We start from the raw sequence: 22,431 nt of genomic DNA, 5'->3' as shown, positions 1-22,431 counted from the left end.
GCTCAACTCTGATGCAAGTAACTTGCCACAACTTGCTGCAGCTAGCAAGCAGCCAGATGTTGCTGCATGCATCCTCCGAGCACACTGCCAGCCTTCATTCCCTCCTGTGCTCCAAAGCAGCCCTGAGTGACATTCACCTGCAACACCTAAAAGCCCATCTAAGATGCAGAGTCAAGCACTAAAAAAGCTGGAAAACTAAGATTTAACAACATGCCACAACCAAACCAGATTCTGAACTGCAGTATGGACCACACAAGACACTTGCTTCAAGAGTTTAGGGTACTCAAACATCTGCTTTTTAGTGACCATGTTATTTAACCTCCCTTCTGCAGTTACACAGAAGCTTTCTTTATATTTCCTCTGTCCAGAAGAGACACCAGGTACAAGCACCCATAAGTTACCCATCTCACATAGACATTTAGCTTGGGTGCTGCTAACAAAACTGGCTTGCTGCTGGTGGCCTTAGTAGTGATGCTGTTACAACCAGACACAGGTAGGCTTTTATCCAGGCCCCAAAGCAATGTAAAAATCACAAGAAATATTTCAACTTTACAATGATATGAACATCTAACTCATCCTGGCACACCGATTTTCAGCTCCCTTTCATAGCAATGACATCTAACCAAGGAACAAAGGAAGAGGAGGATTTCTAGTTCATGTCAAAAGCACTTTTGACATGAACTTCTGTGCTCTCTCTCCAAAATAGTGACATCAAGAAAGCTATTCCACACTGTAAAATCAAAAGACCACTTGATCAACTGCTATGTTAAGTAGGAGCCATTTAGCCTCCATCTGAGATTCACAAAGCTGCATTTGGTCTATAATTTAACAAGGTTCTGCTCAGCCTTGATGAAGCCACACCCCAGTAGTGGATCCAGAGCTGGGCTCCCCTATACAAGAAACACAAAGCTGCTTTACAGAGTAAAGCAGAAGACCGCAAAGGTGAGGTGCACGTAAACAAGGCAAAGTCAGACCCTTCTCGGTGGTGCCCAGTGACAGGACCAGAAACAACAGGCACAAACTGAAACATGGGTGGATCTGTCTGAACACCAGAAAAAACTCTTCTACTGCAAGCGACTGAGCACTGGCACAGATTGCCCACAGATGCTCAAAAGCTTCTGGACACAGTGCTGGACAACCAGCTCTAGGTGGCTATGCTTAAGCAAGGTGGTTGGACCAGATGACCACACAAGGTCCCTACCAACCTGAACCACTCTAAGTCAGCAGCACAATTTAAAACCCAAGCAAATCAACCATCTGCTATACCAGATTTTGCATCAATTTTGTGTCTTACAACCAGACAACTCATTTTAGTAAGCTGCATACTGGCTTCAAAGGAAATTCTACAACATGCAAGAAAAAAACAGATATGTTCAGTGTTAAATTCATTTAACTCTGTAATTAAGCAAGTGCAAATATAAAACCAACAGAAGACAGCATTCAGCATCATTACTCAGAAGAAACTAGGTCAAAGAATACGAAGTTTGCAAACTCAATGAAACACTGTCTGACTTCTGATTTAATTTTCCTGCAATTCTAATGTATCTCCCTCCTATGTCTGCATTATGACAGCCCTCAGTTACTGTGGCAACATGGTATTTTTCCCCCACAGGACTAAAGTTGTGTTTAGCCTTCAGGCTAGATCTGTCTCTAAAAAGAACCAGAGCCATGTGATGAGAAGGGCTATCCACAAGACCATTTTCACAGCTGAAAGGTATGTGGTCTACAAAAACAAAACCAAACCTACACAGGACTGAAAGGATTGTCCTCATTGTTCACAGCAGCAGCAAGAGCTTAAGCAATGAGGTGCTCTCACCAATGATAAAAAAGAACTGCCTGCAATGCAAAAAAAAAACCTGCTTAAACCAAGTTTTCATAGGCAGCTACAGATTCTGGTCCTCATCCTCTGACAGTATAACTCAAGGTCTCTTGTGAGGCTGAGTTGCAGAACTGCCAGGAAGTCACAGCTGAAGGTCTAAGAGATATGCTATGAATGCTTTAAGTGCCAAATCATGCTATGTACTTTAAATAGACCAGATCAAATCAATTATTAAGGCTAGCTACCTAATATTCATGGCTATATTTTACTTTAGCCTTTAAACCTTAGCTCCTTATCCACCAAGCACGGGTACACATTCCTTTATATCCCAGGATCCTGCAAAAAGCACTCCAATGGAGCACTTCACCATTAGGCAAACACCACATTCTGAATTCAAAGGAAAGCCTGAACAAATGTCACTAAATCAAGTACAGACACTACTGAATAACTCATTTTTTAATGTAACACCCTCTGCCCTGTGTGATTACTATCACAGGGTATTTGCTAGAATGAAGTGATGTCATCAGGTAGTGTTATTGTGCCTCTACAGTTAGCCACTCCACAAGACTAATGCTAGTTTCTTCAGGTTTATGCAGAGGGCCAAAAAAGATTGTCCGTACAAACCAAATCCAAAAGGATATAAAATAATTCCAAAAAGCTACAAATCAGGGAGCTGAAAGAGTTCACTAATATCCCTGAAAAGAGCTCTGGACATCTATCTTCATCAAGCAACGCTTCTCTTCCTCCTCCCCTCAGGTCCGCTCTCACTCAAACACCTCTGGCTCCTTGCTGCCATCACTGAAGTTGTCTTAGCCAAGTCCCCTTGACCAACTCTGCTCTCTTTCTACCTTTATTCCATCTGTCACTGAACTCTGCCTGGTGAGAGTGGAATCTGACAAGTATGTGAAAACCACAATATTTTATTTTTTTCCCCCAAAAGCTTATAGTTAAAATGGCTGTGAACATTTTCCACAGGAATGGCAAGAGGTTTTTCTAACAGAGACACCATCTGTCTGCAATATAGCAAGCCCTCTTTTCAGACCATGGGAACTCTGCAACTTTTCAAAATAAAGATCCATCTCACACAATAAGGCAAGCCAGTTTTCTCCAACTTTCTTCTCCATAAAGTTCTGAAGATGTCAAAACAATTCCTCCCAAGGCAGACACATGGTCAGAATCACACTGCTTGCTGGTGGAAATCTGGCATGAGCATACAGGAAAGTAACAGGCAGATTTCACTGCAAGTCGTAGTATCTGTCCTGTCGCCACACGACAGAAGGAAGAGCAGCCACAAATAACTTTAAGCAAGTCCCTATTTTATTTACAAGAGCCACAACCTAATTAAAAACACAGGCCATGGTTCTGTAAGACACCGAACTCTGGTTTTGAGGAGAGCAGCAGCACTGCAATGTGCCACTGAATTGGCACAGCCTCGCTGCTGGAGCGACTACGCTCGAGTACAAGCACACAGACCTTACACCAGACCCCGTGGATGCCCCAGCTCCCGGGGGACACCGTATCACTGGCTATGGCTGATTCAAGACTTTGCAACTGTACGCTTATGTTTGTTCCAAATCAAATGTGTGACCTAAAGACATTAGAGGATGACATTAAGAAACATGAAAGCACATCACAGGTTGTAGTAACTCCATGTAACCCTTAGGTTTATGAGCACTTCAGAAAGCCCAAGAGCTTTCTTTTCAACCGCAGCAAGACAGCAGGAGAGAGAGAGTTTGTTTAGAAACAAAAGGAAAACTTGCTTCTAGACTTGTATTAGCACCTTCGCTGAAGCTAACAGTTTGCTTCACAAGAGCTAGCATTTCCCTACTCACTACACATGTCTATTCTGGCATCCACTGAACCAAGGCTTTCCTCAACAATGGTACACCACCCAGCTCTTTGAAAGTTCGTGCCAACAGCAGTGCTTAAACCATAAACCTGACTGCAGGCAAACACAATACAGACACTACAAACCTGAACATTTTAAAATAGCTTGCTTTGTTTTCAGAAGTGTGAAGAACCAGAACACACCTGCCCATCCCTGCGGACTTTCTTATGTCAGAGAAATACACAAAGTTAGTGGAGATTTGATTGCCAGTGTCCAGATGCCTTGTTAAGCTACACCTTACCTAAAACAGCTAATACATGTAAAGGATACCCTTAATTAAATCTTCTCCTGCCAACAACACAAGGTAGATACTGAAAATTAGTGCCCTACAGATTTCCAGAGATCTGAATCCCACTAAATGAAAAAAGAAAAACATCACTTTTATCTCCACATCAGACTTCAGTTTACCCAAGCTTTTGGGATCACAAAAGCAGAAGAAATCATTAAGTGTCAGATACTTAAAGTGAGATAAAGCAGTGACTGACATCTTGACTAATAAGTGACTTTGACCATGTTAGCAACAGACAGCCATAAGCAAGGTTACAGGATGGAATTTAATTTAAAAACCAATAATGACAGCAGATCTTCCCTCCTCAGTTGCTACTTAAGGATGAATAATTATGTCAGTGGACCACAGAAGTCTGAGCAAATCCAACTAACAGACTGCAGGCACTAGACTTGGGATTGCTCAAACCGCTCAGCATTTCCAAGATGAACTACTTGTTTAAAAACTCAGCTGAACAGCAAGCCTGACATTTTTATCCCCTATCTGCAACAGAGCATCTGGCAACAAGCACAGGCAAAGTAAAAATGACTGCAAAAGAAACACAAGAGCAAGCTTTAAGGGTGAAAATGTTTAGTCTTACCCACTCCCTGTAACTTCAGTCAGCTACATGCTTACAGATTTCAAACTGACTGGAGATATTTTCATTTTGTCCACTTGATGCAAATCAAGTCTTGCACTGTTCATTTTTCATTTTAGGAAGATAGAGGACACTTGAAGGAAAAAACCAAAATCACTGGGGATACCAATATACTTGTTTTGAGACTCCAGCCACCAATTCTAAACAAGAGCCTAAGCAAGCCAAAGCCTACAGAAAACAAATCTTTGTTTAAACCACTGCAAAAGCCTTCTGCAGCAGGCCAGATGGGGGACTTCATGAACTGCCTCCAAGTACTTGTGCAGCAATTGTCAGCCTGCCTAGAAATTAAGATTCCTTTCACACACGCACTCAATTATTGCCAGGTCTGCTCTCTGCCCTCTGAATGTCACTCACCTTCCTAATTAAATCATGGGCCTGAACTTGCCTCTTCCAGTGCTTACCCCTGCTCCCATGGGGCACCATACCAAATCACTTGAACCAAGGGAACCTCTCAGGATCAGAGTAAAGCCCAGGACTCTTTTCTTACCGCAGCCACACACATGCACACACGAGACAGCACAGAGTCCTCAGACTCCTTTTTCACCGTATCTCCCTGCTCTCCCAGTCCTAAAGACCCCGAGATTTGTCCAAACGCACCCCAGTTACCTAGCATCCCCACCCTCTCCTAAACCCCAGGTCCTTCAAACCTGTTCACCAGGTCACCCTCTCCATCCTCCCCTGCACCCCCAGATCTACCGCACTCTCCTGAAGCTCCTCTGCCACCATTCTAGTCCTCCACTCACACTGACACTCAGCATTCCCCCTAACCCCAGCCCCACCATCCCCACTGTGTCCCATAGATTTTTCCCACCTTCTTCCAGACCCCTAAACAAAGAATTTCCCTAATCCCCTTTTCAGCGTCCGGAGCCACAGAGTCACCTCAGCCTCACAGACCTCCCCATTCCCCCTCAGGCTTTGGCCCCACAATCCCAATCCGCAGTCCCTGGCCCCACAACCGCACCCCAGCCCCACAGGCCTCCACCCTACAGACCGCACCAGCGGCAGGCCCGCCGCGACCCCGGCCCGCACTCACCGATCAGCTGGTGCACCTCCTCCTCGCTTAGGTACAGGCTGAAGCTGGGCCCGGGACCGGCGCGGGGCCAGTCCGGGGGCCCCGCAGCGTAGGGGCCGGAGCTGGGGCCAGCCTGGCCCTCGGCACCGGCAGGCAAGAGCATCAGCAGCGGCAAGAGCCGGAGGAGATGGCGGCGCGGGCCCCGCACCCGGCACGACGACGACGGCCGCCGCCCCGCGCCCGCCTCCTTCGGCGCCGAAAGGGGCCGGTCCCGCCGCCGCCGCCTCCACCCGCCGGTTTCGCGGCCCCCGCCCCGGCGCCCCGGCACCATCGTTCTGCGGGGAGGGAGGGAGACAAGAAGGCAGGGACGGGGGGGAAGGGAGGGAGAAGGCCCCCCGCCCCGCCGAGCCCCTCACACGCCGCGGCCGCCGGCCCCCGCCCCGCCGCTCATGGCTCCGCGCGCCTGCCGCCGCCGCTGGCGCCGCTTCCTCCGCGAGCCGCACGCCCCGCCCCGCGCACGCGCGGCCGCCCAGCCCCGCCCCCAGCGCCGCTCACCGCCGCCGCCTCTGGAAATCCCGTGGACAGCACTCGGCGGGGAGCGGGTGAGCAGCCCCGCCTGCGACCCCCGGGGTGCCGGGGAAGAGGGGGAAGGAGATCTGTCCCTGCCCAGACCCTGCTTTCTGTCGCTGCCTCAATGCCTTCTGCTGGCTCGTCATAGGACGGCGGGGGTTGGAAGGGACCTCTGCAGATCATTAGTTCCAACCCCTCAGCCAGAGCAGGATCACTCGGCCTCAATCACACGTCCAAGGGTGTTTGGAATGCCTCCAGAGCAGGAGACTCCACAACATCTCTGGGCAGCCTGCGCCAGGGCTCTGCCACCCTCAAAGGGAAGAATTTTTTCTTTGTGTTTACGTGAAGCCTTCTGTGTCTCAGTTTGTGTCCATTTTACCTCGCTGCCACTGGACACCACTGGAGAGTCTGGGTCCATCCTCCTGACACATGCCCCTTCAGATGTTGATCAGCACGAATGGGACCCTCCTTCGGTCTCCTCCAGGCTAAACAGCCCCAGCCCTCTCCAGCGTTCCTTGTAAGGCAGATGTGTCTTCAGCATCTCAGTGGCTCTCTGCTGGATTTGCTCCAATAGTTCCCTGACCTTCTTGAACTGGGGAGCCCAGAATTGGATGCAGCAGTCCAGACAAGGCCTCACCAGGGCAGGGCAAAGGGAGAGGAGAACCTCCCTCGACCTGCTGGCCACACTCCTCTTCATGCATCCCAAGATACCATTGGCCCTGGCAGTGAGGGCAGATTGTCTTGCGGGAAGACTGGACGGGGGTTAACACCACACCTCAAGCAGCTCACCACATTGCCTCACATTCACCTTCATCTGCCTGCATAGCTCTCCTCTACTGTCATCTCCTCTATCCTGTATGCTTCCAACCCCACAGTCTGTCCTGACCATCTAGCACAACCTGGCCTGGTCATGCCTGCTTGACTGGATGCAGGTCCGGCAGCTGAGTATGTGGAGTCTCTTCTACATGGCTGGAAATACTTTGCTAAAACATTCCAGAAAAAGATCCTGAAGTAACTGACACTGATCAGAAAGTTACCCAACTGGAAATACTTCTGGAATGCCAGCATTTTAGTTTAACAAAAATTCCTTTTTTGGTAATTTCTATTAAAACTTTGCGTGCTGACATTTAATGTTAGAAGCAGATTAAGCTTCGTACTTTTGTCTTCTGCTTGCATCCCTTTCAGAGCTAAGAAATAACAGCAGCCTTGCATTTCACTGTAACAAAGTAGGGCCTTTGATCTACCTAGGATGATTATTTCAATCCCAGCCAAACCATTGCTGCTTGTACTGATCCTGGAGTAAAATCTAATCTGTAAACATGTCTGCTGTTTTGTTATCGTATGAAATGCCAACAACAGTGCTGCATGACAGCTGATATATTTTGAAAGAATGCAATAATAATCAAGTCAAACGACAAAAACAACATTAAATTCCATCAGGAGACGTTGAATCTCCTGTACAAACATTCCTGACCTTTTCCCAAAATCCTCCTCTGCACGGAATTTCAAATGTAAGTATTTCTGTTGCAGTTTGGCACAAACCCCTGCTTCAAGATGTCCACCCTTCCCCTGAAAGCAAAACCTCTGTTGCAATCGGCTCAGCAAGTGGATCTTGTTTGCCTGGACTGACGTCTGACCTAAATGCTCCTGATTGCTCATTCCTCCGGGTGGATGATGGAAGAGCCACCTCCATCATCACCTTCCTACCTGCATTTGGACCTGGCTGCTTTCCAGCTCCTCTGGACTTCCCAAAGAGCAGCAACAGCTTCAATCTTAGCAGCTTCATCACTGGTAGCTGTCTGCTTGATGGAGGTTTTCAGCAGATGTGTCACAATATTAATTTATGACCATTAAATCAGTTGATAGCTTTGAATTATATGCTCCTTTCTGACCTGCCAGGAGGAGTTTCATACCTACATGGGACCCTGTGACAGGAGAGTACTGCAGGTTCATTTACCATGGTGGGGTTTTAATCAGTAAGTCTGTCAGCTCTTAACCATTTGAGTGAAAAATGTGTAGCAAGTTCTGCTCTTCTAATCACTGTGGTGAAAGAGAAAACGTTTGCACACCTCCCCACAATAAACATCACTTACTTTGCAGCATGAGATGTCAAAAAATAAAATGGCAAACTGAAAACAGAGTTGCAAATTACATTTCGGTCTTAACTGAGTGGATCTGGACCACAGGTTCTGCCCAGTCCATTTCCTCAGGCTCTGAACCCAGAGTCTGACCATGTGTCCTTACTCGCTCTTCAGAAATAGCCTGAACTTCAGACTCTGAGTATTTTCTAATCCACCTCACTTAGGGACTCATGGACAAATGGACAACTTGCAGTGTCTGATGTGACTGAAGCCAAACCTTGTTACAGAATCAGAGAATCACAGAAACATTCAGGTTGAAAAGGACCCTCAGGATCACCAAGTCCAACCAATAACCCTACTCTGCAAAGTCCACCCCTAAACCATGTCCCCAAGCACCACGTCTAAACGACCTTTAAACACATCTATTACACATTACACATTATTACATGATAAAATTCAAAGTCACTCAAAGAGATTTAATAAAATTAAGAGTTGAAAATTGTTCAACTGAGGTTCATCTCTGGCTTAAGATTCTCGTTGAAAATCATCTCAAAAGCATTCACAAAATAAACACACTAAATGATGGTGCATTTGTACCAAGCTCTGAGAAATGCAGAGAACACAAAATCAGCCTGCTTCAGCAACAGTCCTCATTTAGTCTCTTAAACTAGAGAATCCGATCACAACAGCAATAACTTAAGAATGCTTCAGGCTGTGAGAACTGAAGGCTGTAAACATCCTAAGATAGCTAGTACCTTTATGTTATTTTCTTGGGCAGTTTCAACAATGCATGCCCTGAAAGGCTTGCCCAAAGACCAAGCAAAATTTTGATAGCCTTCTTTGGGTAAGTTAGCAGACAGCTTACACGCTGCAAGGCTGCCAAAGCCACCTGTGTGTAGGCATGGATTGATCACTTTGAGGGATCCCTGCTTCACTCACAGTCTTGTGGAAGCTATGAGGGAACAGCCACAAATTGCTGCTGCTCTCTGGAGGTAGGATGAGCCCAGCAAGACTGGAACATGTTGCAGGCTCCAGGTAGGAGACAATCAGCTCTTTTTGCCTTTTTCTTTTTCTTTTTTTTTTTTTTTCCTGTGAGCTTGTCAAAGACTTGGCAGGAGAGACAAAGAAATGCAGGCACTCCTCGGCTATAGAACAGCCTCTGAAGGAGGCAGGACCCTTAGGAAGCCCCACATAGTCACCACGCTCCAGTTTCCCCATAACTCATTTGTGGGCTGCCATCCTCCATTAGGAACAAAGAGGCAATTTCCACGCAGCCATCTCGCCCATCAATAGCCTCACTTTAACCTTAACCTCAGCCATCTCTGCCTTGGGCACAGAAATATGAATAGTCAGCAGAAATGTAATATTCAGCAGAAGGACCCACACTAGATTGTTTTACTTCATTTCTTTTTAGCAAGCATGTAACTTGCCTCCTGGAAGTCACTGGCTGATTTTGACAAAAGGTCGCCAAAACCACATAAACCAAATGCAAACAAACACATTCTTAGGATGCATCTGCCAGCCTGTGCACAGACACTTTTAGGGCTAAAGTCATGGCTTTGTGTATCTGTTCCTTTATGCCCATGAAGCTAACTGCTTCTTGAGCCGTGAAGTTATAATTAACATGCAGTCTGCTAACACTCAGAAGAATAATTGGGGGGGTATCAGAAGTCAAAATGAAGGTTTTGTGGATGAAAAGAAACCTATAATTTGGAAAAGGTGAAAAAATGCAACTTAGAGGCCAGCTCAGATGTTGAGGACCTGTTGATTTTTTTTGGCTGCACAGACTACTTTTGGCAGCATTAAGTCCATGGTCTTTCAAAACCGTTCTGGGTAAGATTATATTGCAAGAGGATACACAAAGACTCTCCGTGGAAAGCTGCTGGCACAGCTGGGAATTCACAGCCCTCAGACAGAAAAGTTTTGCTTGAGTAGGCAGTGGGATGCATCACTGCTTGCGCTCGGAGCATGTCTGTATCAGCATTTACCACCACTGTGTCCCAAGGGGCAGAGAAGAGCTGGTATTCATTTCTGGATGTAAAAGAAACCTGCAAAAGCAAATAGCTGAACATTAATGGTACTGATGACAATTTGATCCATTATAGGGATATTTATGTGGGTGCTAGAAGATGGGAGACAGGGCTTTGGTAATTACTGCTCCATATCCAGGCTCACAGACATTGCTGCTATAAAGGGTGGCTTTTCCCACCTCCTTTTTACGATTATGAATGACTGTAACATTCCTTGTAGAAGAGAACTGGCCCCTTCACATAGACACAGGAATGAAGTCCTTCTGCCTCTTTCAATCAGTCTTCCAACATTTTTGCCTTCAAACAGTTTCTCTACTTTACAAGTACCAGGTGACCTCAGCATTTGGATGGCTTCCAACAAAACTGCACATTGGTTACATGGCCCAGGAGCCTTCATCTCATTGCTTGCACAAAGACCTCTGCCAGCTAGGCTTCTCCACAGAAATATAGTGAAGCTTTGGCTTTGCTTGTGGAGAGACATTAGAAACTGGCAAAAAAGGGTTTTAAGAGACCTGGGGAAAGATGTCTCAGCTGAGCCTATATAAGCACTATATAAGTTTTCTAAGCTATTTAATTTCTTACTCCTCAGGCAACTTCCAAAGGGCTCTGCAATGGAAGCAAAAAGCCCTTTCCATGGACAGGGACATGGACATACTCTTCTGGGTAGGGATAAAACCCATTCATCTGCTCTGCTTCACCTGCTGCCATTTCCTGAGGGGTGTCCCACTTCTGTCTTTCACAGAGGAAGGTGTCTCAGGGTTTCCAATTCTCTCTCCTCTGGATGCAATAGGCTGGGAGCTTATTGCTTTTTTTCTCCCAAATCTCTAAATTTGCCATCCCTTTTCCCAAAGTTCAAGAGGCAGAACTGAGAATGAGGGAAAGGACTACACTTGGAATTGTGTAAATAAGAAAGTGGCTGCACTCAGTCACCCATGGACTCTTCTAGGGTGGGGAAGATCTGAAATCTCAAAGCATACACCAACTTTTTTAATGTCATCTCATCAGCCATGAATAGAATAGAATAGAATAGAATAGAATAGAATAGAATAGAATAGAATAGAATAGAATAGAATAGAATAGAATAGAATAGACCAGGTTAAGGCACTAGCTGGGACTAACCAGAAGGCACTAGCTGGGAAGGCTGTTTCTGGAATAGCAGAGACCCAGCACAGAGGCACAGATAAAAAGAATCAGATTTCCAGCCTGCTCCCTTTTGAAACAGACTTCTGCTTTTTCTTCTTTTAATTTCTAATTGTGCAGGTCCATACAGCTGCCCTTGAGAAGGAAGGGCAAGCTGGTTAGCCACTGCAGAGTCATACCACTCAAGCTAGAATGTATAAAGAGAGGAAAACTCGCTCACACAGCAGCAGAGGGAAATGCTGTATGGCAAGCTCTTGGAAAAGCAGCATTTCATGGAAGAAACATCCTGGGAACATTAAGCTAACTGAGAGCTACTACGGCATTAAGTAAGCAGTGGCACATCAACAGAATACAATTTGGGTGTGTAGTTGGTAAGGCATATGCCATGCCTTGGCTTTATTAGGGGATGGTTGCACACCATGATATTGCTAAATATGAAATACATTAATCACATTTGAGAGCTGGTTGTCTCACCTCCTCCCTCCCCAAGACACCCATGGGGAGTCTTGGGGATGTTGGCTAGGCTGTTTCACCTGAAGCAGTTTCCTTGCCAATAGTTGCCAGGATTTTGGGCCATTTTAAGGCATGGATTGCACAACAAGGCTTATACTTCTGTAACATTTTATTCTGCACTCAGACAGTCAGAGCTTAGTGCTCAGCTGGCATCAAAACAGGCCAAAAAAATGACAAATTATTTTCATGGGAAAATTGAGAAATTTGGAAATATATCTGCTGGAGGAGCAGAGAAGGTAAGCAAGCACCTGAAACTGAAGGCAGAGGGATGCCAGCTCACAAGAGCTGCCAGCAGATACTGCCAAGCCCCATCTTGACAGGAGCACTTCCCATTTTACAGAAGACCAGGCCTCACCTTGGGTCAGAGGATTTGTCTTCAGTATACCTTTGTCTGGTCCTTCAGCTAGTGCAAGATGTCAGACCCAGTGTGCTCTGGGTGAGACTGAAAAACATTGGGGGTTTTTCTAGTTCATCAAAGGGCTGTTGGTGTTAAAACCAACCCCTGACCATCCCTAACCCATAACATTAAAACCACCTTGGTACAAACATCTTGAGATTCATTTGGCATGGCAGAGACCCAAGACCAGCTCAGTATTGCTACACCCCAGAAAGCTGTCTCAGGGGCAGCCTCATGCTCTTGAATTTCTATCTCCCGCTTGATCTTTCTTTTCAGTGCAACTGAACCTTCAAAATCTGTCTTCAAGTGCTTCCACATATCTCTGCTGAAACAACAGACTGTAGTTCAGCACATGACTCCAAATGCAGTACCTGGCATCAGAGAGCTCTCCACACACACAAGACAGACACCTGGGCTCCATCTCCAGTCTGCAAGCTGGGCACCTATGATTAGATCCTGCAGATGTGGCAGTGGTTCATTTATTGCTATAACCAAATATACTAAGACTATGGCGAATGCTAGGTGATACTCATGAACTCATGGTCAGCAACGGGAATCTTCCCATGGCTTCTGGTGGCCTGTGGACCAGTGCAGAAGGTGTTCAAATCCACCAGGACCCATAGCAATGAAGGAGAGTACTGGTATTGATTTTCTCAGCCACACACAGGACCTGAGTTATGTTGTGGCCAATCAAAGGTATCTGCTTCTGTTCCCAGCACTGGACAGAACTGTTGCACTGAACACTTTTTATTGAAGACACATTTTACTTCTGAAAAACAGATTCCTGTAACTGATATATAGAGATAAAAATAGATCTATTTAATCATTCTTATATTGCAGATCCCATAGTCAACTATTTTAATAGATTCTTTTGGAGTCATTTTCTTTGGGCTTGGAATGTACTCAACACCAATAAACCAAAGACGTAGCGGGATGTTTTGCCTCGTTAAAATGCTTTGTGCTTTTGACCATATTCTGTTCTTTCAGGGCTATGTTTCAATAGAGCCTCATCCTGAAAAGGAGGTAAGGGTATGGAAAAGGGCTGTGGAAAGACAACCTGGCCTACTCCCATCCAACTGTTTCTGGATATTTTCAGAGTCCCTGCTGGACCATTCTTCCTCCAGCGGCTCACACCACATGAAGTCATGTATACCTGAAATTCAGTGCAAACTCCTTCCTTCCACAAGAACAAACAAAACCCCAAACATTTTTAAAACACTTTTCATAAAATACCCAGTATTCCTACATAGATTTCAGTGCTCTCAAGGTCTCAGAGTCAGTGAGGAGGGATCCTGTAAATAGTCACTTCCTTAGGCCAGGTCTCACCTAGTCTTGGATGACAGCTTCCAAGAGCGCTGAAAAAGTGATTTCCAGGTTCCTGGCATATTTTTACCAGCTCACTTCTCTGCTGTTTTAAACCTTTTCACAGTTGTGACAAAAATCCCCAAGCCAGGCATTTTCTAGACCAGGTGATTCAGCAGCAAGTCACTAACCTAGTGGATGGCAGAAACAGGGAGAGCTTCTTCACTCTCCCTGCAGGCTGGATTTTAGTCCAGTTTTGAGTTGTCCCCAGCTGTATGGCTCAGAGATTATTTCCATTGAGAAAGCATGAAGGAGGCAGAGGATCCAAAGAGCCTGTATCCTACAGGGAGCAGAGCCGGGCAGCTGTGGATTCTCCTATACCTGGACAGAGCAGAGCAGCCTCTCAGTCTGATGCATTTTACTTCAGCTTCTCCTGCCACAAAGCTTCATGGTCTTTAAAAATCTACCGGGATGCTACCGGGAACTTTCTTGCTTTGTGACCACCAAGATGTCTCATGTGGAAGTGAAATAAGCTACATTTCCTTGGCCTTCCCCTGTAAAGCAGATTGGTGATTTTGAATAGCTCCCACAGCACTTCCACTTCAACATTTTCCATTTATTTGGCTTCTTTATTGAGGTGCAGGTGACAGGAGAGGACACAGCATGCAGTGATGGAACACAGAAATTGATTCTATCTCACATTCCCTACTGGATGTATCTCCATGTGGATCAGGGTGACAGTTAGGTCAGGTGGAAATGAGCTTTCTGCTGCAAGTGTGGTGCTTACCATCTCTGGAACATCACTCAATGCAAAAGGCATTGGAATACCATCTACAGGTGTTTTTATGGGGTGAAAGCCATGCAGAAAGTACACGGTCCTGCTGTTCACATTAAGACTGCTATTGTTTTGGTGGTATTGGAATCTCACGGCTCATGCTACTAATCCCTGCTGGAGAAGGCAACAAATTTCCTTTCCTTAATTTGTAAGCTTTGTCTTGTGTGTGCAGGCAAGAACAGTGAGGTTTGCATCAAAGCCCTGTTATTGTGTGCAGAATGAAACCAGACAGGGAGAAATGCAAGAAAGCCCTCAGCTGGAATCCATCACTGACACACTAAGACATGGGAAAATGTTGACTAAATGCAATTTTTAATAAGCCCCTTTGACATCAAATATTTGCAATAAGGAAATGTCTTCCCTGAAAGGGTTCTCAAACCCTGGAACAGGCTCCCCAGGGAGGTGGTTGAATCCCCTCCCCTGGAGGTGTTTCAAAGAGGCAGAGATGTGGTGCTGAGGGACGTGGTTTAGCACCAGCCTTGGTAGAGAGCGGTTGGACGCGATGATCTGAAAGATCTTTCGCAACCAGAAGGGTTGTACGATTCTAACGCGCCAGCACACGTACGTGCCACCCCAGCGGGCTGGAGCCGTGCCCGCGCTGCGCGGGGCGCAGGGGGACACTAGGTGTCACTGCCCGCCCGGGCCTGGCACCAGCGCGGCGGCTCCGCTGCGCAGCGCCGGGCACCGCCTCCCCCGGCCCTTCCAGGCCCCGCCGCCTGAGGCCGCCTCCTCCCGGCCCAGCCGGGCCCCGCCGCCCGCCGCCGCCTCCTTCGGCTCCTCTCAGAGCCGGCCGCAGCGTTCGCTTCCCAGCCGTGCGGCAGCACGAGTGCCCGGCTCGGCTGCTGCGGCCCCCCGCCAGCCTCCACTGCTTGTTCTTGCTGGGGTGCCAGCAGGAGCGAGGGGCTGTCCTGAGGTGCTTCCCCACCAGCATGGGCCACCGGAACCCCCCCGAGCCCTGGCAGTGCCTCTTGCCCTCGGCGTTAGGTGCTTTGCTCTGCGGTTTAACCTCTCTGGTTCCATCGCTAGAGCACACGCGCCTGTGGGTGCCACAGCTCAGAGAGGCTCTAATGTAGGGTCAGCTGGCCCTGGTGCTCCCAGCACAGAGCAGAGGCTGTGACACCCTCATTCCATACCTGTTTCTTCTCATTAACACCACGGACAGGAATCCCACAAAAGAATAAACATTGCTGCAGAGCCAGATGCCTCCCAGGGGATAGAGTCAAGGTTGGCACAAGGTTGCAGAGGTTTCAAACCATCTGGGTTTTGGCACAGTGGCTGCTCCTATGCAAACCTGAGCTGGTCAAAGTGGCACATCAGCCAGACTCCCTCATCTTGTCCAGAGCAGGAACTCTGTCCCTTCGGGATCGGAGAAACTCTGTATGCCTGCCCACCTGCAGGTTCACATCTCACCTTCACACTATCCATGAAGGCTCTTAAGTGAGTTCTGCCCCAGCTCATCTGCATTCTCACACTGGAGCCAGCCACTGGTCTGTCCTTTCTCAGCCTCTCCAAGGATTGTACTGTACTCATAGTTTATATCCCACACTACTATACTTGCTAGCTCTGCACTGGGTCTTGCTTGCTAGATAAATCCCTGCAGACATCCTACCAGCAGCTCATCTGGAAGCAAATTGCCTTGTGCAGCCAACGTGAATGGGTCTCTTCCAGCACCTCTCAAGTGGTCCTGGAGTTCAAGTGGTCCAGGACTAGCTTTCAATGATGTTTCTGAGAAGCATGCAGTGTGCCTGAGCCCCAGCTGGTGCTGGGACTCATGGTGTAAATAACACACAATAAATATTAGAATAGCCTGAGCTATGGAGAACTCCTCGGATACCGGTTTCTAAGGATGATCTAATGCATTTCTTGGACTTGCTAGTTCTTCTCATTACTCTTCTGCATTTTTTCCTTCTGCTATTTTTCTTTCTTCCCTCCCAGTGAAATGTTTTGGATTTCTGCTGCCTTTGGGTCTTTGAAATATGCAGCCATGGCAACAAACTGGAGAAGTGAATTCCCTGGGTCCACCCGTGTGTCCTTGGGGTCTGGTGGGGAGTGAGGGGGGTGAATTCCAGCCATTCCCTCTGGCTGGGAGCAATGTTTAGTAAACACAGGCGAGCACACACAGGCTATCCCATGGCTGGCTCCTTTTGTGCCGCCGTAGCACATCTCATCCCCACCCCAGACCAAACAGCACCCCTCTCCCCAGCACCATTCAGGGCTGGCATTTTTTTGGGAACAGCACTGGGGAGGAATGCAAGCCCCTGGCGTCAGGACAGGAGCTGACATTCCCGGCCCTAGGCTGAAGAATGTGGACATAGTGTCCGCTCCAAGCTCCAGCACTGGAGTTCATTCACCCTGTGCCCTGGACGAGGCTGGGATCTGAGCAAGGCTTGGTTGTCGATGGTCAGGCTGCTGTAACCTGGGGGGGCTGATGAAACTCCCCTGTCACCTCCAGGCCATCACACATCTTGCTAGGACATCTGGGGAGTCGCTTGCTCTTGTTTTAGTGGCTCTGTAGCCTCTTCTCTTCCATCTGCAGACATGTCAACCTTTTCTTGCAGAAGCTGGGAGAGCATCAGTTGCACTAGATGCTGCTGGGTGAGTTGGTTTTAATGCAAGCAGGCAGGTCTAAATCTGGAGAAGGCAAACTGTCCTCGGTGGGCCAGTGGCAGGAATGCTGCACCAGGCAGCAAAGTGGGGGCCACAGTTTGGGAACTGAGCACCCCCATTTGATAGGTGGTACTTATAGTCCTGAAAAAGATAGTCTCAGGAGAATTCTGCTAGGCAAGCCTGACCTGCCTTTGTGTTTGCATTGTGCAGAAACCAGAATCAAATGTCAATTCAAGCCCTAAACTCATCACTAGCTTTCAGCTCATGTTATAATTTCCCCTGCCCCTCTGACACACCCAGGCGAAGGCCAGCAAGGGCTATTTATACACTTTATAATGTTACAGACCACTTGGATTACCAAATGGCATCCAGTTTGTTTGGAGCAGGATCTCATGAACTAGAATGCTTTTGCATGAGTATAGTTCTCACCAGTTCATAGGTTTGAAATTGGATACAATGGAGTTACTTGCCATTTACTTAGACGGGATTTTACCGGGCTTTATGGCTTAAAATAGCAAAACTTCAGCAATAACAATGATACAATGTAGTTCAGGCAGCAAGATCCCCACTGATTCACCACCCTGTTATGTCAGCGTTACCACACCAGGGAAATGCTGCTCATACCGCAGGCTTTCATGGGTGGTGAAGCCCTGAGATTGCAGGGAAGCTGAGAAAGTTAGGGAGTTTTGAAAGAATCTGTGGAATTCTCATTTCTGAACAACACCAGAACACATGAGGAAGCGCCTGGGAAAGTGGTGCTGGAGAGCAGGATAAAATGAAACAGGGTATCAGACAACCCACCTTGGTTCTGCTCCTGAGGAGAGGGTGAGTGCGATGACGCCCTTCTCACCTGCTGTGCCAAAGATGGAGCTCATCAGCAAACACTCCCTGCAGGACCTCAGGCTGACCTGACTTTCCTGGGAGGCTCAGGGACGCAGCTTCCCTTGCCTTCTCCACCTGCCCCAGCTTCTGGAAGGCGTCCAGGTGTTGCGCAAAAGCAAAGCACCAGTGGTTTGTTGCAGAACCTGAAAGAAGAGGTAGTGCTTGCCTCGGCATGTTGTAGCCAAACACCACTTTCTAGTCGTGCTCTTAAAGTCAAGCTGGGGGAGCATCCAGGGTTACCCAGCAAATTCTTGTCTGCTGCTGAGCCCTTGATGTGCCCATGGTGACGCAATCAAGCCCACATCTTTTTGGTTGTCACAAATCAATGTCAAAACACAGAAGAGGCTGACCCATGTCCCTGGCCACCTAGGACAGGAGGAGAGCAGGATTGAGAGTTGCAAGGACATGTTGCCCTGAAATGGCATCTTCAAGGGAAAGAAAAGCCCAGAAAGCAGTCCCACCATGGAAGCTGTTCTTCCAGCAAAAGAAAGGGACTGAGCTTGTCTTGGACCAACAGTGGGACCAGTCTGCCCCAAACTGAGATGCTTGGGAATGCTCTCCCCATGCTGGCTTTCCGGGGTTCAGCCTCATGTTTGGTTTATGGTGGTAGAGCTCACACTGTCACGCTGCTGCTTTGTCATCCCAGGATTTTGTTCCCTGGCATGTAAGCAAGAACTGACAGTTGCAGAGATGCACAGCTGTGCTCTGGTTGTGCAATGTGAGACTGTGTGTGGAGGCAGCATGAAGGCTCCACAGCACAACAGAAGCCTGTACACTTACGATTCTGTTCTGAAGGATTTATGCAAGGATCACACCAAGAAACACTGTTTCTAACACCAAGGATCTCTAGTACTGGAGTCAGGACAGGTTGTGGATCTGGAGATGCTCCAGTTTCAGAGACATTCTCAGTTCTCTCCCAACTTCAGGGCACCAGCCTCCAAGGAGTGGGAGTGGATGTGGGCCACAGAATGGAGATGGTGTTTTAGCCATGGGAGTGGACATGGTATTTGCTGGAGCACGAAGAGCATGTCATTTGGAAGGGTTGGGGATGGTTCTCCTGCCTAGAAGCAAGCAGAAGCCAAGATGGGGTGATGTAATGTCATACCTGCTTTATCACAGAGTGATGCTGTCTGCAACCTCAGCCTCCTGAACAAGCCTTCCTGCTGCCCATGGTGCAGCAGTCTTGAAGGCCACATTTCTTCCCTCTCACTTCTGTTCCTCTGCAGCACAAAAGCCCATAAAGCCACCAGCTGCCTCCCTGAGCTCAGCTGCAGCCATGGCACATGTGCTCCGTGGCAGGGCAGAGACTCACTACCAACTTGGAGCTTGCCCAGCATCACTGCAAACAAATGCCTGGTATAAAAGAGGACAACAGAGGTTACAACCTGGAAGAGACTGGGACTTGTGATCTGGTCTTTCTGACCTGCCAGTGAGCTCTGCTGAGGTGCTGGGCAATGCTGAGCCTTCCTTCTTGCTGACCTATGGATCTCCCTGAGCCACATTAGCTCTGCACGTTGCTCAGCCCTGGACCCAGACAAATGTGGGGAGGAAAAAGTGATGCTGATTAAATAGATGTGCTGTAAAGCCAAGTAAGATGGGGAGAAGAATGAATGGAAGAAGAGTCAAGACCAAGATGAAAATATAGAAGTACTTGGGCAGAAGTGAGTTGTGTTTGAGCCCCAGGTGCTGTAGACGCACATTTAATTCTGCAGGGACACAACCCAAACCAGCTGTATCAGGGTAATGTCTCTGTGGAGGCTCTGATCCAGGACAGAGCCACTCCAGGTCTGGTGCACAAGGCAGCAGCTCAGGATTAACTGCAGCTGGAGACTGTGGCCCCGGTGTGCTTCCCCAAGTGGAGATGACCTCGCTTACACCATGAGCATCTTCCCTGCCTGTCTTCAGCCAACTTTCACCAGGAAGGGCCAGGGAGAGAGCCTTGCCTGCCAATTTTCTGGCTGATTTCATTTTCTTAGAATTTCCTGTTGGCTCTTTTTCTCTTTTTTATTTTTTTCTTTTTTTTTTTTTTTCCCTTTAATTCCACTTTTTTTCCCCCTCCTCCTTTTTTCTAAAAACATCTGGAAAAAATATGTTTTGGTTGCTGTGGGAACATGCTCCTAAACTTTTGGTGGGTCCAAGACATGCCAGGAGTTCCAGTATGGCTAGTCACAGTGGCAGGAGGCTTGCCCTTGCTTCCCAAAAATGGCAGATGCTTCTTTCAAGTGGCCCAGGCACACATGGCCCTGACCTACCCTCCATACCGACCCCTGTTTACTCTGCAAACACAGCGCTGCTTACAAACTGCTGGGGCATGCCACGGGACGGCAAGTCTGGGCTCTGCCGACGTAGTGTTAATTCGTGCTGGACCTTGTGCAAGCGGCTGGAAAGGGGGGGAAAAAAAAAGAAGGGATCAGGCTTTAAGGCTGTAAAAATGCGGGTGGGAATTTTTTCCAGCTTGTGTCATTTTCCATCGAGGCCAGAATTCACATTCTGCCTCTCGCTGTTTGTGTTTTTCTCCCTGAAACGAATTGTTTTGTTTTGTTTTGTTTTGTTTTACGTTTAAGGCTTCGTAATGCCTTTGTCACCGCCACCCGCCTCTCATATCTTCCAGCCTTCACTGGTGCTGGGAGCGAGGATGCGGGACAGGCAGCTGGGGCTCCCTGGGCACACAGGAGGCAGTGAGCAGGTCCCCTGTCCCAGCTCTGGCGGTGGCTGCAGCGTCCCATCTTTGTTTCACTCTATGGGCATTCAAAAACCTGGGGAAAGAAACACCGCGGGGGGGTGGGGGGGGGTGGGGGGAGGCGGTGTGAAATGTGCCGTTTGGCTTCAAAGCGTCAGCTTGAGATGAAACACTTTCTCAAGTGAAGAATTAGGAAGTTCAAGGGAAGTGATTCTCCCCCAAAATCCAGTGAGAAATTTCGAGGATATCTTTTACATGTAAGATCTCAAAGCATCAGGGGTTAAAAACTTTCCTTCAGGCTGCAGCAAGTTTGAATTTCCTCAAATGTAAATATTTCAGTGATTTTTTCCCAAGCATGACAGCAGTGAGAAATAGGCACCTTCACTTTGATTAGCTAATAAAAGTCTGGCATGCTTGGGGGTTTAGAAGAATTTTAGCTCTAAAGTGGAGAGGGAAGCAAAATTAAGATGAAACTTTCCCCTCAGTGGGCAGGAAGGCCAAATGTCCAATTTTTCCTGGAAGGGAGAAGTCATCTTTTATTATTATTATTAAAAATAAAAATGAAATCAAATACAAGGGGAAAAAAATAAATTGAGCCACTTCTGCATGGGAAAATGTTTCACTGAAAATTTCCTGAGCATTGTTACTGGGCAGTGACTCAGTGCTGGTGTTAAGACCTCTTAAAGGCTATCCCCGCCCTGAGCAATGGCTTCGATTGCATCCAAGGAAGTGCCATCCCTCTTCCCAACACCTTCTGGTCTAAATGAGCTTCTAACAACCATCCTGTTAATTAATCCCTGTCTCCCTTCAGATATTTGTCCTGGGCACCTTCCAGCACCCTGAGGTGGGACTTGGCTCTGCAGCCCTGGGGAATTGCACCTTGCCTGATTACTGTGTGCTGGTGCTTCTGGGATGGTGTGCCAGGACCTGACACAAACCTCTGCCCCTGTAGTCAGCACTGGTTAGTCCACACCTTGAGTACTGTGTCCAGTTCTGGGCCCCTCAGTTTAGGAAAGATGTTGACTTGCTGGAAGGTGTCCAGAGAAGGGCAACGAAGCTGGGGAGGGGTTTGGAGCACAAGCCCTATGAGGAGAGGCTGAGGGAGCTGGGGTTGCTTAGCCTGGAGAAGAGGAGGCTCAGGGGAGACCTTATTGCTGTCTACAAGTACCTGAAGGGAGGTTGTAGCCAGGTGAGGGATGGTCTCTTCTCCCAGGCAACCAGCACCAGAACAAGAGGACACAGTCTTAATCTGTGCCAGGGGAGGTTTAGGCTGAAGATTAGGAAGAAGTTCTTCACAGAGAGCGTGATTGGCCATTGGAATGGGCTGCCCAGGGAGGTGGTGGAGTCACCATCACTGGAGGTGTTTAGGAAAAGACTGGATGGGGTGCTTGGTGCCATGGTTTAGTTGATTAGATGGTGTTGGGTGGTAGGTTGGACTTGATTATCTCAAAGGTCTCTTCCAACGTGGTTAATTCTATTCCATTCCATTCCATTCCATTCCATTCTATTCTATTCTATTCTATTCTATTCTATTCTATTCTATTCTATTCTATTCTATTCTATTCTATTCTATTCTATTCTATTCCATTCCATTCCATTCCATTCCATTCCATTCCATTCCTTTCTATTCTATTCTAAAATTTACTGCTGTATCAAAACTCAACAAGCAACAAAACAAAACACAAACAAAACCAAACACAAAACCAAAACACCACCAACAAAACCAAACCTACACTGGGTCTAGCAAGATGC

General features: G+C 47.5%; 1 protein-coding gene across 2 annotated transcripts in view; it reads right to left on the bottom strand.

The window, feature by feature from the left end:
* The window catches only part of RYK (receptor like tyrosine kinase), a 50,871-nt gene extending 44,744 nt beyond the window's left edge, over positions 1–6,127 (bottom strand). For both annotated transcript variants that reach the window (XM_054166556.1, XM_054166557.1), the window contains exon 1: positions 5,664–6,127. In XM_054166556.1, the coding sequence (XP_054022531.1) occupies positions 5,664–5,973 (310 nt within the window). In that variant the 5' untranslated portion in view covers positions 5,974–6,127. The remainder of the gene's footprint in view (positions 1–5,663) is intronic.
* Positions 6,128–22,431: the final 16,304 nt, after the last annotated feature.

Source organism: Dryobates pubescens, chromosome 13 (assembly GCF_014839835.1).
Source record: "Dryobates pubescens isolate bDryPub1 chromosome 13, bDryPub1.pri, whole genome shotgun sequence".
In the NCBI taxonomy this organism is placed as follows: domain Eukaryota; kingdom Metazoa; phylum Chordata; class Aves; order Piciformes; family Picidae; genus Dryobates; species Dryobates pubescens.
This window is presented reverse-complemented; position numbering and strand designations above follow the sequence as displayed.